The following is a 12,950-nucleotide window of genomic DNA, read 5'->3' as shown; positions in this document are numbered from 1 at the left end:
AGCTCCCCTCTGGGCCAATCCCTGGTCCCAGATCTCAGAAAAGGTCTCAGAAAAGACCGTGTAAATCAACCCATGCGAGGCAGCGTTCACATCGGTCGGGCAGCGCGGTGTGGGAGACCAAGGGGAGGGAAGCCGGGCTTCCTTCTGGTCCTGCCTTGGCCACTAACAGGCTGTGCGACCTCGGGGCCGTGGACCTCCCAGCTCTGGGCCCCGGCTTCCTTATCTGCAGAAGGAGGGAGCGGGGCTAGAAGAAGGAACTGTCACCTCCCTCCCAGGCCTCACGTTTGCTGAATACGGGGTCTGGAGTCAAGAACCCCAACTCCTGGCATAGGCTCTGCTACCTCCTAGTCGTGGGGCTTTGGGGAGATGACTTATCTTCTCTGGGCCCCAGTGTTTGCTCTGCAAAAGCAGAGAGTGAACTGCTGATCACATGACTCAAAACACGTACGAATCTCTAAGCAGCTGGACACGAAGTAGGGCTGCCTCACGTGCTAGAAGAATCGGACTCCTCCCAAAGGGAACACGGAATCCGAGAGGAGACCGCAAACGTAGAGGCGTGGGGCCTGAACCCCAGGAGGGGATCTTGAGCGCTGGGGTCCTGGGCACAACCGCAGGTCAGTGGAGTGCGCCCTGACCCCCTTCCCCACACCACGGTCAGCAGCTGGCTAAGGGCAGGCCCGTACCCTGCACGTCCTCAGGGCTGTTACTTCAAAGTCTCTGTCCCACCAGTCCTGCCCCCGAGTGTCACCCCCGGGGAGACCCGGAGAGCAAAGTGCTGGCCCCACGAATTCCAGCTGCAAGAGGCCCAAGAGGGCGTCAGGCCCCCCAGACCGAGTGAGAGAGTCCGGGCCTCAGGGCTGCCGGGCACAGAGCAGAGCTGCAGTCTGTCGTAGCGCGAGGCACCCAACCCACCCCGACCTGACCTGACCGCTGTTCCTGAGGGCGCTTCCGCTGGACCGGCAAGCCTGTATGCCATCCCTGGACCCCGAGGCTGGCCCTCCTGCTGCCCAAAGGGCCCAGGGGCCCCTTGCTGCCCTGACTCGACTGCCCCCCCCACCCATCTAAGATGCCACCGTGGGGCTGCTGGACCGGCAGGAGGTACCCAGAGCACAGAGGAGCAGGGCTCGTGGGAGGGATGGGCAGGGCGAGAGGGGGTTACCTGCAGCTGCCGGGAAGCTTTGGCGGGCAGAGGCGGGGGAGAGGAGCGCGGGGAGGCTGCAGCGGGGCCGGTCCCCAGCCCGGCCATCAACTCCTGGTACCACTGCTCTAAGTCTACGGCAGGGAGCAGCAGCTCCTCCATCTGGAGTGGGGCGTGGGGAGGGGGCGCGGAGAATAGGCGAGGAGGGGACGGAAGGGGAAGGTTGGAGGAAGAGCAAAGGAAGGCCACGACCGGGAAACAGGAAGGCGAGGGAGAAGGGAAGGGAGGAAGGGAGAAAGGACAGCATGAAGAGGAGGAGGAGAAAAACAGTGAGAGAACAGTCGCTGTGAACACGCCAAGGGCAAAGAGGAACAGTCAGGACACAACTCCCAGACCAGAGACTCGTGCTATGCCAACCATGATGCCAGCCGGCCAGTGCCCACAGGCACTGAGCACTCCCCGGGGGCTGGCCTGGAGCTCCAAAGCCGGGAAGCCCGGGCAGCGCGCGCGCGCGCGCGCACACACACACACACACACACACACACACACACACACAGCCACACCAGCAGCACGCTTGGGGCTGCAGGAACACACAGACCACCAACCTTGGGTGAAGGCGTGAGAGAAGCGAAGGAGGAGGAAGAGGGCAGCGCGGGAGGAAGGCAGGTGGTGGGAACCAGGTCCCGGGAGGCAGAGGCCCAGAAGGGCAGGCCTGGCGCAGGGGCTGTGGGCATGGGCGAGGTGCCCCACATCGCCTTTAGCTGCTCAAGCGTCACGTACTTGGGGGAAGGCCAGGATGCGGGAGGGAATACAAGAGGTTAATGAACTGCGACCCAAGAGACGGCCCTGCCCATGGGCAAGGGAAGGGTAATCACAGGGAGCGGGAGCGCAGAGCAGCAGAGCATCAGCGGCTGGCAGAGCCCAGGAAGGCGAGTCCTCGCAGTGGGGTGCCCTCACCCCAGGCAGAAGGCCTGCCCCTCCTTGAGCCCCCTGGAGCTGTAGCTCCCGAGGCCCGGGGGTAGAGAGGGAACCACTCCCAACCCCCCTTAGGCCAGCTGCCCTTCTCCCTCTGTGGCGAAGACAGACCTGTTGCTCCCCCCAGCCCCACCCAGGCCTAGGGCACCATCTGGCCGTCCACCAGGAGGCACAGGTGGGCTCCCTCCTTGGCTGGTACCTCACTGTCAGGCAGGGGCTGGGCGAGCGCGCTGGGGGAGGTGGCAGAAGCATGGGGGTCCGAGCGGAAGCACAACTGGAGAACCTCAGCCAGGCTCACATACTCCTAGGGTGCCCAGTGGGAGGGGGAGGGATGGGCAGAAAAGAGGTTAACAGGGTACAACCAGGTACCCAACTGGGGGTCACTCCATTCAATACAAGGGCCGTCACTCCATTCAATACAAGATCCAGGGCAGGGGTGGGGAGTTCAGCTGCTTACTGTGGCCGGAGACAGATGGGGGTGGGGCCGGGGGGAGGAGGGGGAACCAGAAAAGGGCAGACGGAACAGTCTGAAGACTCTTCTTGATCTCTACTTTTTGAAGCTGTTTTAGCACCCAGGCCCTGCCCCAGGCAGACCCTGAAGGCCCACCCCTGGGTTTGCTCTGGACTGGGGACAGGAGAAGCTGAGGAAAGCCCTTCCAAGAGCCCACTGAGGATCAGGACCAAGCTCCCAGAGAACCCTTCTGTCTCCAACACCTTGGGCATCCCCAGTGGGGTGCACACAGCACGGAGCACCAGCCACTGTCCCCGAGCGTCTCCTCATACCCCATCTGCTGGGACAGGAGCTGGAAGGGGTGGGAGGGAGACACTGGGGGGGGGCGCTAGACGGGCTCAGAGAGAGCGAGCTTAGCAGGGAACAGCTCAAAGCCCAAGTAGAAAAACAGCCCAGTGCCCATGGGTTAGTACTTGGAGAGATACTGGCATACTAGCTTGTGGAGGGGGGGCGGGGAGGACAGGGTCTGGCTAGTCCCTGAGCACACCCTTAGGCCTCGGAGCTTATCCAGGTGTTGTGGGCATGGCAGGCATCCGAAATGCACGCCGAGGGCACAGGAGCCCAGCGTGCCCTATCCAGAGGGAGCCCCAGCCTGGCCTAGCTCCAGAGCGCCGCTGTCCTCCGGGGGTCAGGGAGAAGGAAAATGAGCTGGAGGAGCCAGTGGGTTGTGAGAACTGATGAATGGCATGCAGCATACGTGCAAATTAATATGCAAATCGTTGCTCTGGTTTTCAGGGGCTGCACCGGCCCTCTCCAGAACAGCGGGATGGCACACTCACTCAGACCCTCACAAACTCTGGCCGAAGGGTCTTGGGCACACGCCCTTCAGCTGGGCCCAGGGGAGAAGCTGTCGGCAGGAGCTCAGCAAGCAGGCAGACAGGCAGTGGGCACAGCAGAGCAGGCCGTTAGCTGTGATTACCTCTTGTGCTCTGGGGCAGAGCTGAGTGGAAGCAGGTGGGGTTAGGGGGACAGAGGAGGCCCCAGGCTCAGAAGACCCTGGGAAGGGGACCAGAGTCACAGACCCCAGCCCCATCTCTGAGGACTCGGAGATGAGCAGCTCAGCCTACAGAGAGGGTACACGGTGAAGGGCCCCACCCCTCCACAGCCCACCACCCCACCTCGGGCCTCAGTTGCTTGTACAGCGAGACAGGGAAAGAGCTCAGGAACCGGGGTGCACCCTGGTTGGACCTTACACACCAAGCATGCCAGGACTCAGGAAAGAACGGCTTAAGGGACGTCCATGCCCACTTCTCAGCCAAGAGCCCAGCTCTAGACTGAAGCCCAAGGAGCTCCAAGCTCAGGACCCCTAGATTCCTGTACTGTTCCCTTCAAGGGGCATCTGCCCAGCCCTGGCCCTTACCGAACCTCCGAGCTGCCCACCCTCCTCACTCGTGCCTCCTGAATCCCCCAGATGTATTCAATCACCCCAAATGGCAACATCAGCAAGCTCCTCCGAGCCAGGAAGGTATCTGGAGAGCAGCAGCTGGTAGCCACAGAGGGTCAAACCCCAGACGTCAGGGCCACTGCCACGCAAACCTCTCCAGTTTGGGGCCAATGTCCCCAGAGTCAACCTCAGCTACCGGGGCGAGCTGCCCCATAGGGCTCCACAGCCTTCCGAGAGACCCGCTGCGGCTAAAGCTACGGCTGAGCCCAGCACGTTACCTCTTTGAGGGTGGATGTGGTCTTCGGGAAGGGTCTGCCTCCTGTGAGCGCGCGGTGCCTCCCCTCCAGCGCGGCCAGTCTCTCCTTCTCCTGCAAGCCCCAGCGGCAGGGTCAGCACGGGGTGGGGGAGACCAGAGCGCCAGCCCGGCCGGCCCCTCCGCACCTGTCTGCCCCCAGCCCACCTGGCCAACCTACCTTCTGCAGCAGCTGCAGGGACGCGTTCTTGTCCCGCGCCAGGCGCTCGGACTCCTGCACGGCCTGGGCCCGGATCTGCCCCGCCTGGCTGTCCAGCACTGCCAGGCGCTCCTGGAGGAGAAGGGGGTGGTCGGTCAGGCCTGGGAGACAACAGGGCTGAGCCCACGGTGAGACTCTTGGCTTGGGTGGAGGGACTCAACCAGCCCTTCTGCTCGGCTTCGACTCACGCCCGGAAAACAGGCAACTACGGTCAGCTCGTCCCCCCAGCCCCCTCACCCAGCGACGCCTGTGCCATCAGACGCCCCCGCCCCACCTTCAGCGAGTCCAGAGCCCCGGCTGTGCTGAAGAGTTTGCCATCTGCCCCACCCCCCACTGCCACCCCCAAGTCCAGGCCCGCCGCCTTCCCGGCCGGGACCTCTGCCCCAGCCTCCTGCTCCCACTCTCGTGACTGTCCGCTGTGCCCCACGCTGCCACAGATGCCTTCTCAAAATGGCCTTGGAGCTTTGTGTTTGCTTATCTGAATTTTCAAACTTCTAAAAACATAAACGTATTATGTAATTTTTTAAAAATCCACCAGTAAGGTTAGATCACTCCTCTCCTCAAAATCTCCGAGTGACGCCTCACCACTCACAGGTGACAGCAGGGACTCCCAAGCCACCATTTGAGGGCTCCTGGAACTGGGCCTACACTCTGCAGCCCCCCTGCCTCCCCCGCCCCCGAACCCCCCAGCCTGGCCGCGGGGTACAGTAAGCTGTGCAGCTGCATGCTCTCAGGCCTGACACTGCCCCACTTAGCCCGGGAGAGCGCCCCGTTTCCACCACCAAGAGCTCACTTCTCCAAGACCAGACCAAGCACCGCCTTCTCTCCCAACACCTTCCTCCATCACCACTCAATCTCCCCGCTCCTTCCTCTGGGCTCAGTGACTCTGGAGCGCCCTCTGCTTCATACTACTGGTACTTGTGAACACGTGTCTCCATCACCACCCTGCCCAGGCTGTCTGATCCAAGGGCAGGGTCAGTGTCTTTTCTGTCTCCATATCCCCAGTAGGGCTTATGAGCACAATGCCTGGCTCAACAACCATGTGCTAAAAGGAAATGAAAAGAGAATAACGTGAGAGAGAAGAACGGGAGATGGGGGAAAAAATGGGCTGGGTTAATGCCAGGAGGGCTTCCTGAAAGAAGTGGCCTTCCTGAAAGAAGTGGCCTTAAACCACCACCATTAAGAGTAAGACATGAGCAAGGAGGGAGGGAAGAAGGGAGCTGTCCTAAATCTGGGGTCAGCCCAAAGGGTAATCCCCACAGCAAGATCTGCTGTTTACTGAGAACCTGTTAAAACCCAAGAACTCTGCTAAACGCATTGCGTTTGTTACCTCATTTATCTTTTTGTTTAAATGCATTGATTTTATTATTTTTTTAAAGATTCTATTTATTTGACAGAGACACACAGTGAAAGAGAGAGCACAAGCAGGCTTCCTGCTGAGCAAGGAGCCCAATGAGGCCTTGATCCCAGGACCCTGAGGCCATGACCTGAGCCGAAGGCAGACACTTAACGACTAAGCCACCCAGGCGCCCCTGGTTACCTCAATTAAACCTCTTTTGAGGCAGGTGCCTTTATGCCCATTTTACAGATAAGAACGTTGACACAGGGGCACCTGTGTGGCTCAGTGGGTTAAGCATCTGACTTCGGCTCAGGTCATGATCTCAGGGTCCTGGGATTGAGCCCCATGTGGGGCTCCCTGCTTAGTGTGGAGCCTGCTTCTCCCTTTCCCCCTGCCCCTCCCCCCACTTGTGCATGCACAGGCGCTCTCAAAATCTTTAAAAAAAAAAAAAAAAACACTGACATATTCAGAGTTAATAAATGCTAGAGCTGGGATTAGAACCAAATCTGTTGGGACTCCAAAGCTAGTACTGGGGCAGATGGAGCCTGGGATGGGTGGGACACTGGGAGCTGAGGGAGGAAGGGAGGCTGAGCAAGACTCAGGAGAAGGCAAGGGGAAGAATGTGACCCCCCAGGGTCCCAGTAGCTGAGCTCAGTTCATAGGAGCCAGGGTGGGCGTGGGGGAGAGAGAACAGCAGTCCGATCCTGCTGACCTCTCCCAAACTCCCTGGGGCTTACACCCACCAGGACCTCAAAGGGATGGGATTAGCCGATCTAGGGCTCCAAAGGGAAGAGGAAGAAGGCTGGAGAAGTGCCAGCCCCTGGCCCCAGGGCAGTACAGTATAAGGACCAAATACTTTGGGGCCAGGGAGGCCTGGGGTCCAGTGCTGACTCTGAAGCTGAGAGGTGTGGGGCAGATACGTAGTTTCTCTGAGCCCTGTTTCCTTGTCTATAAAATGAGGATAAGAGCACTGGCCTGTGAGACCATCATAAGGCTGGCGTAAAATAACCCGAGAAAGCCTCCCGGCACACACCCACACCCACGTGCTTGGGAAATGCTAGCTTGCTCCCCTTCTTCCACCTGTCTCACGTCGGGAAGCGGATGTATTTGTAAGGCAGAGAAACTCAGGGAGAGGGGCAAGGGATCCAGACACGGGGAGGTCCAGCAGCTCCCCACATCCCACCAGACTCAGGCTAGCCCTTAAGACCCCAGCCACCACTTTCTGACACCCCTCCCCTGATCTCACTGCCCTCATCTCCCACCCGCTCACTCCAGCCAGGCAGACGGCACGCCAGCCTTGGTGACAGGCATGGGAGCTGCTGCCCGTCCTCCCCATTCTCCTCCCTGCCTTAACACAAGCCTCCTCCCAAATGTACTACACACACACACACACACACACACACGCCTGCCCCATCAACCTGTCCTGGTCTGGCTGAGATCAGGAGCAGAGGATCACGGCCCTTGGAGCCCCAGAACCAGCGAGGACACCATACACAATGACCTTGTGTTCGGGCTCAGCTGAGCTAAGGCTGACCCCAGCTGGAACCTCGGGGATGCCCTTTCTAGGACCTGTGGCTGGCTCAAATATCCACATCTCAGGGCCCTATGTGCTTCCGGGCACATCCACGAGACAGAGAGCTCTACAAGGGCAGCAGCAAGCCTCCCCAGCGCCTCCTCCCCCATCTTCCCCTTTCTCTGCCCGGCCAGAGCCAATCCGGATGGGAGCCCTGTCCACCCTCCACTGGGAGCCCGCGCTCGCTAGTGGCCGCTGCTGTCCACCCAGCACTGACCACCCTCAGAGCCCATGCTGTCCTCACACACACCGTCCTGCTGCATTCGCTCGACACCTGTTCTTGTTTCACAGGGAGGGAAACTAAGGCTCAGAAAGGTAAAGTAAGCTTTCATGGGGTCATCAGCTGGGATCCAAACCCAGCTGGGATCCAATTCATTGGCCTCCAACCCCCACCTGGCCCTGAGCCCCTGTGGGAGGGGGGAAGGAGGGGGCCACACCTTCCTCTTGGTGATGCTTCGGAGCAGCTCGGCCTGGCTCCGTAGCAGCCCCTGGCCTGCCAGCTCCCGCTCCTCCTCCACACGGCTCTCCCTCTCCAGCTGCTGGAACTCCAAGTCCTCAAACAGCTTTGTCTCCGTCTCCAGGGCCTCGGCCTCCTTGAACGACAGTGACAGAGGGGGTCGGGTGGTGCTCGGGATACCACTCCGGGCCTGGAAAGCCAGGCCACAGAGGTGGGAGTTCTGAGGGCTGGCCCCAGGGAAATCGGGGAAGGGACCTGCCCCCACCCAACCCCCTTTCCTCTGCTTGGCTTTGCCCCTTGCACGGAGCATCAGCGCCTGGAGTAGCAGAAAGTAGCAGAAAATCGCTCCCCCCATCCTTCCCTGTCCCCTCCAAGTCACAGCACCAACCCTGGTGTCCGGCAGGTACTGCAGGGCCCAGGTGGTCCCGTCCCACCGCTCTCCTCTCTTCTGGGTGGGTGGCCCTCGGGGGCCAGGGAAGGGGGGCTGGTGAAACTGACCCTTCTCAGCTGCTCCTGTAACTGTTCCCGCACTGACTCGGGGCAGTTATCGAGCTGCGTCTGGAGCTCGGCGTAGAGCGCCTGGCGGGCCTCCAGGTGCCTCCGTCCCGTGGCCAGCTCCGCCCTCTCCTGGTCGGCGGGAGGTGGGGGGAGGGCGGGCACAGGGGAGAAACAGAACACACACTCCTCAACTCCGGCCCGCGGGCAGCGGCGGCTGTGGGGGGGCGCGGCCAGAGCAGGAGAGAGCGAGCCAGGGAGCGGGAGGGGAGTGGGGGGACGAAGCCGAGGAAGCACAGAAGCAGATAAGCGGGAGAGGAGAGAGGAAGAGAGAGAGGGAAGGCACGTGGAAGAGGTGAAGAGCAGGAGAGGCTAGGAGCTGCCGCGTAAGACAGGACACTCGCAGGTGCAGGGGGCGGTGTGAGACAGCCAGAGGGGCAGGTCTCGGGCAGAAATTTTGGTCTCTTGGAGTCCCCAGGACTAGAAACTGTTTGGGGAGGTCCTAAGAAAAGCCCTCTGTTTTCTCTCCCAACAGTCAAGGCCAAAGCTGTTTCCCCATCACCAACACGGAGCCTCTGGCTCCGGCTTCTCCCCCTCTTGCGTTGCCTGGAGACCAAAATTTCACCCTGGGGCAGAGGGTAGAGCCAGCGAGGGTTAAGTCCAAGGGCTGGGCGTGACTCAAGGCTGCAGATGTTAAAGCTCTGGGCAGTGCAGCGGAAGGGACCCCAGCCCCACTCCCTGAGCCTCCCTCCCTCCTGCCCAGGGTGGAGGTGGGGGCGCTGGTGCTGCAGGCTGAACTCCAGCAGGATGAGGGTTGCAATTAGTTCGGCCGTTGCCATGGCAACAGGAGCCCCAGGAGTGGGTACAGAGAGGAGGTGGATAGCGCTGTCTGGGGCGAGATGACACCCCTGAGGGCGGGAAGGGGGACGAGGGGAGGAGCTGGTGAGTCACCCCTCCGAAGGACAGGCAGAGGAGAAACTATGATTACTGATTCCAAAACCAGAGTGGGGCCATGGGCTGGGGAAGAAAGCCGAGTGAACCTTCCCCACGGCCACCACCTCCCTCCCGCCCCCCACCGCCACTTCAAATAACTGGGCCCAGAGAAAAGGCAAAATCCTGGCCTCCAGGCGATACCAGGTCAGTGAGAAATGAAGTCAGGCAATTCCCTCTGAAATGCTGAGCTTACTTGAAGTCAGTCCCTGTGCTGAATCCTGCCCTGCCCTCCCTAACCCACCCTCCCCCCTTTCCCCATCTAGGGAGAGGAGGACCCAATCAGGCCGGTTCCTGGGGTCCAAGCACTTCCCCCTCCTTGGACTCAGCCCTTACAGCACCCTATTCCGGATGGCTCAGGGGTGGGAGAAGGGGAGAAGCCTACTCATTCCCACCCTCTGGCTGGGGTATCTGAATTTGGGAAACCCCAGGGTGGAAGCTAGGAAGGGCAGCCACCGTGTGGCAGAGAGATACTGTCCAAGCTCCCCACAGGCCATACGCCAGCCCAGCTGCACCTCCAGACCGTCCGCTCTAGAAAGAAGAGAGGGAAGGGAGGCGGATGGCTGGAGGACAGCCGTCTTCTCCCTGCTGTGTAGGAAACGGCCAATAGCCTATGGAGGCAGAGCCCGGGGCTTTTCCAAATGCGGGGCGCTCTTCAGGCCGAGAAGCTCCTCAGCTAGGCATTTCCCCCAACCTTGACCCCTCCTGCCAATGCAACACTGAGTAAAGTTGAGCTGTGCCCCCTGTCCGGTCTTTTCTGATCAAAACCCTGGAGTCCCACACCAATAAAGGAAGGAGGCAGAATGAGACGGGGAGAGGTCAAGGGCATGGCGGTGCCCCCGGAGTTAGTACAAAAGCAGGCATGGCTCAGCCCTGCCTGAGTGGCACTGGCAGTTAGGGGCATGCGGAGAGCCCAGGACAGTGATTAGAGGGGGCGTTAGTGCAGGCCTGGTTGGTAAGCGTGGAGTTAATTTGGCACAGAATTCGGGAGTGTGGTTTTGGGGGCCAGAGCCAAAGCTCCTAAAGAAAAAAAAAAGGGGGGGATGTCCAGACTCTCAAAATTGGGACAGGAGGAAGACGCTCTCAAAAAATTCAGAAGGAAAATTAATTCTTGGAAAAAATACTGTCAAGTCCAGAAAGAGGTGGCCCCTCTCCACACTCCAGAGCTTTTGGCACGTTGTTGGGCATCTCAGGCCTGGCTGGCACGGCCCCTGCGGGACGGAGCGACCCCTGCAGGCTGGCACGGGATCTGAAAGGGGCGGGGGTGGGAGCTGGGACCACCTGGGAGGGGAGGCTGCAGATCCTGAAGGCTCAGGGGAAGCAGAGACGTGAGGGCCATCTCCCAGAAGTCACGTCCTGAGCGCCCGAGGCATGCCGGGAGGGAACCATTCTCTCGATGGAGGGCCTCAGTCATGAACCACTTCCCAGCACCAATCCCTCAGGCTGTGCTCACCGACCAAGAAGCGTCTTTGGCACTGCCTAGAAGGGCCACGAACGACCGGGAACGGCAGGCACCCAGAGGCAGCACAGAGACCCAGACAGAGGAGATCCCAGACCCCAGCCCGGCCCCTGACAGTGCCCTTCACGCTGGTACCTTCCACAGAAGACAAGGCCTCCTGCCCCTGGGGGACACAGAGACCACCAGGTCTGCAGGGTGGCTGATGAGGGAAGGGGTCAGAGGCCTAGAGATGGCACTGCCCCTCTCCCAGGCCACCGGTAGCCAGCCCCGGGCCAGGCCAGCTGTGCGTTACCTTGTCCCTCTCCTTCTGGATGCCGGTCTCCAAGGCCACCAACTTCTCCTGAAGCTGGTCCACCGCCTTCTGCTCCTTCTGCAGCAGCGCCCACTCTGCCTCCCTCTCCCCCTGCAGCAACGCCCGCTCCATTTCAGCCTGTGGGAGACACCCAGGTCCACGTCGGGGCCGGTCAAGGCAGGCGGACGCAGGCCGCTCTGAGGGCCTTCCCCCCGCGGGGCGAAGAGCGACGCCGGGGCCCTCCCAGCTCACCTCTCGGGCCGACTCCTGCAGCTGCTGCTCCAGCTCCTTCACGCGGACCTTGAGCTGCTCCACACGCCCCAGCACCTGAGCGCGCTCCTCTTCCAGGGCCAGCACCTCCCCCTGCAGCTTGGCGCCAGGTGTATCCTCATGCTGCAGGGCAGAGACGCCATCAGCCGGGGAAGCCTGGAGCTCTCCATGCCCCGACTCAGAGAAGGGAGCCCCTTCCTCAGAGCGCTTGGAAGTGGGGGCTACACTGAGAGAGAAGGCGGACTGCCCTCCCCGCAAGGGAAGCGAGATCAGCTCAGCGAAAGGCAATGGAGGTCACCCCCGCGCCAGGCCGGGAGGAGGGCCGAGGGAAGGCAGGTCAGAAAGCAGATCTACAGCCCAGGACACGCATCAACACCTCCTCACTTCCACGCCTCTCAGCCCCAGGCCCTTCCCAAACCTGCCCCTTCGCTGACCTCCCCCCACCGGGCATTGGCCTCCACCACGGCCTCCTCTGCACCCGCCCCCCTCGGGTCAGACCCAGCCCCTCTCACCAGACACCCCTCCGCCTCACCTCCTGCTGCGTGCTCTCCGTGCTGCTGCACTCCTCCTTGAGATTCTCCTCGTCCGAGCGTTCCACACACTCCCACAGGCGTTGGGGGGCACCTCCAGGCTCCTCAGTGCTCCGCCCAGAGGCCCCAGCAGTGCCTGAAAGGCCCCGTGAGGGCCTCCGGCCTGCCAGGGCCAACGCTGCGGTGGCTTCCCCAATGCTGGGCAGCTCCCCGGCCTCGGGCCCCCCGTCGGCCCGGCTGTACTCAGCACACAAGTTCAGGATGGTCTCCAGGCGCTGGCGTTCCTGGGGACGGGCACAGAGTAGGGCATGAGAGGGAGGGAGGGAGGGAGGGAGGCCGGGCCCTAGCGGGGCTGGAGCCAGGCACCGCACACTATCAGGATGAGAGAACTAGGACACTAGGTACTAGGGCTTCAGAAGGAAGTCAGGAGAGCCCCAAACCCAAGGCCTGAGGAAGCAAAGGGAAGGAGGGCGTCCCCAGGAGTAGGCAGGAGGAACCAGGCCACTGTGCCACCTGCCCACATGGCTGGCCCCTCCCATCTTCCTGTTTCCTTTCCCTCTCCTTCTGTCCCCAAGGGCTTTCTTGTGGACACCCAGCGACACAAACTGGTGAGCAGGCTAAAGACCACGACGAGAGACAGGTAACACTCGGGTGCTCATGCTGACTCGGACCCAAAGCAATCTACACACAAGGGTACACAGACCCCACCCCCCACACCAGTCCTGACCCACAAGGACACAACCCGTGCTCTGCGCTTACATTAACAGGCAGGTGCACACACACACCGGCCCTGGCATGCACAGATGCACGCGGGCACACACTCGCACAGATAAACACAGCCTAGCGTGCAGACAGGTGGGCCCTGACCTAGACGGGGCTGGAAAGCAGACCCACAGGCAGCTAGGGATCCCAGGTTCCCACAAAGCTGCACTTGGCCTGTGTATGTACACCAGGCCAGACAGACCTGGGACACGGTCCTCCTCGAGGCCCGCCCGCTCTCAGGCAGCTCTCCCCCCCCACCCCCA

The 12,950-nt window shown here is 61.3% G+C and overlaps 1 protein-coding gene across 15 annotated transcripts in view; it reads right to left on the bottom strand.

Moving 5' to 3' along the window:
* Window positions 1-12,950, bottom strand: part of PHLDB1 (pleckstrin homology like domain family B member 1) — a 43,431-nt gene that overhangs the window by 11,446 nt on the left and 19,035 nt on the right. For 9 of the 15 annotated variants that reach the window (XM_034665893.1, XM_034665892.1, XM_034665894.1 and 6 more), the window contains 10 exons: window positions 11,928-12,209; window positions 11,378-11,518; window positions 11,126-11,263; window positions 8,388-8,516; window positions 7,870-8,025; window positions 4,482-4,592; window positions 4,287-4,376; window positions 2,313-2,417; window positions 1,744-1,917; window positions 1,160-1,300 (listed from right to left, as the gene is read on the bottom strand). In XM_034665893.1, coding sequence (XP_034521784.1) covers window positions 1,160-1,300; window positions 1,744-1,917; window positions 2,313-2,417; window positions 4,287-4,376; window positions 4,482-4,592; window positions 7,870-8,025; window positions 8,388-8,516; window positions 11,126-11,263; window positions 11,378-11,518; window positions 11,928-12,209 — 1,467 coding nt within the window. The remainder of the gene's footprint in view (window positions 1-1,159; window positions 1,301-1,743; window positions 1,918-2,312; window positions 2,418-4,286; window positions 4,377-4,481; window positions 4,593-7,869; window positions 8,026-8,387; window positions 8,517-11,125; window positions 11,264-11,377; window positions 11,519-11,927; window positions 12,210-12,950) is intronic. The other 6 variants (XM_034665896.1, XM_034665898.1, XM_034665890.1 and 3 more) reach the window with 5 other exon arrangements.

This window comes from Ailuropoda melanoleuca, chromosome 8, assembly GCF_002007445.2.
Source record: "Ailuropoda melanoleuca isolate Jingjing chromosome 8, ASM200744v2, whole genome shotgun sequence".
NCBI classification, from domain to species: domain Eukaryota; kingdom Metazoa; phylum Chordata; class Mammalia; order Carnivora; family Ursidae; genus Ailuropoda; species Ailuropoda melanoleuca.
Note: the sequence above shows the minus strand (reverse complement) of the source record. Positions and strands in the feature narration are given on the sequence as shown.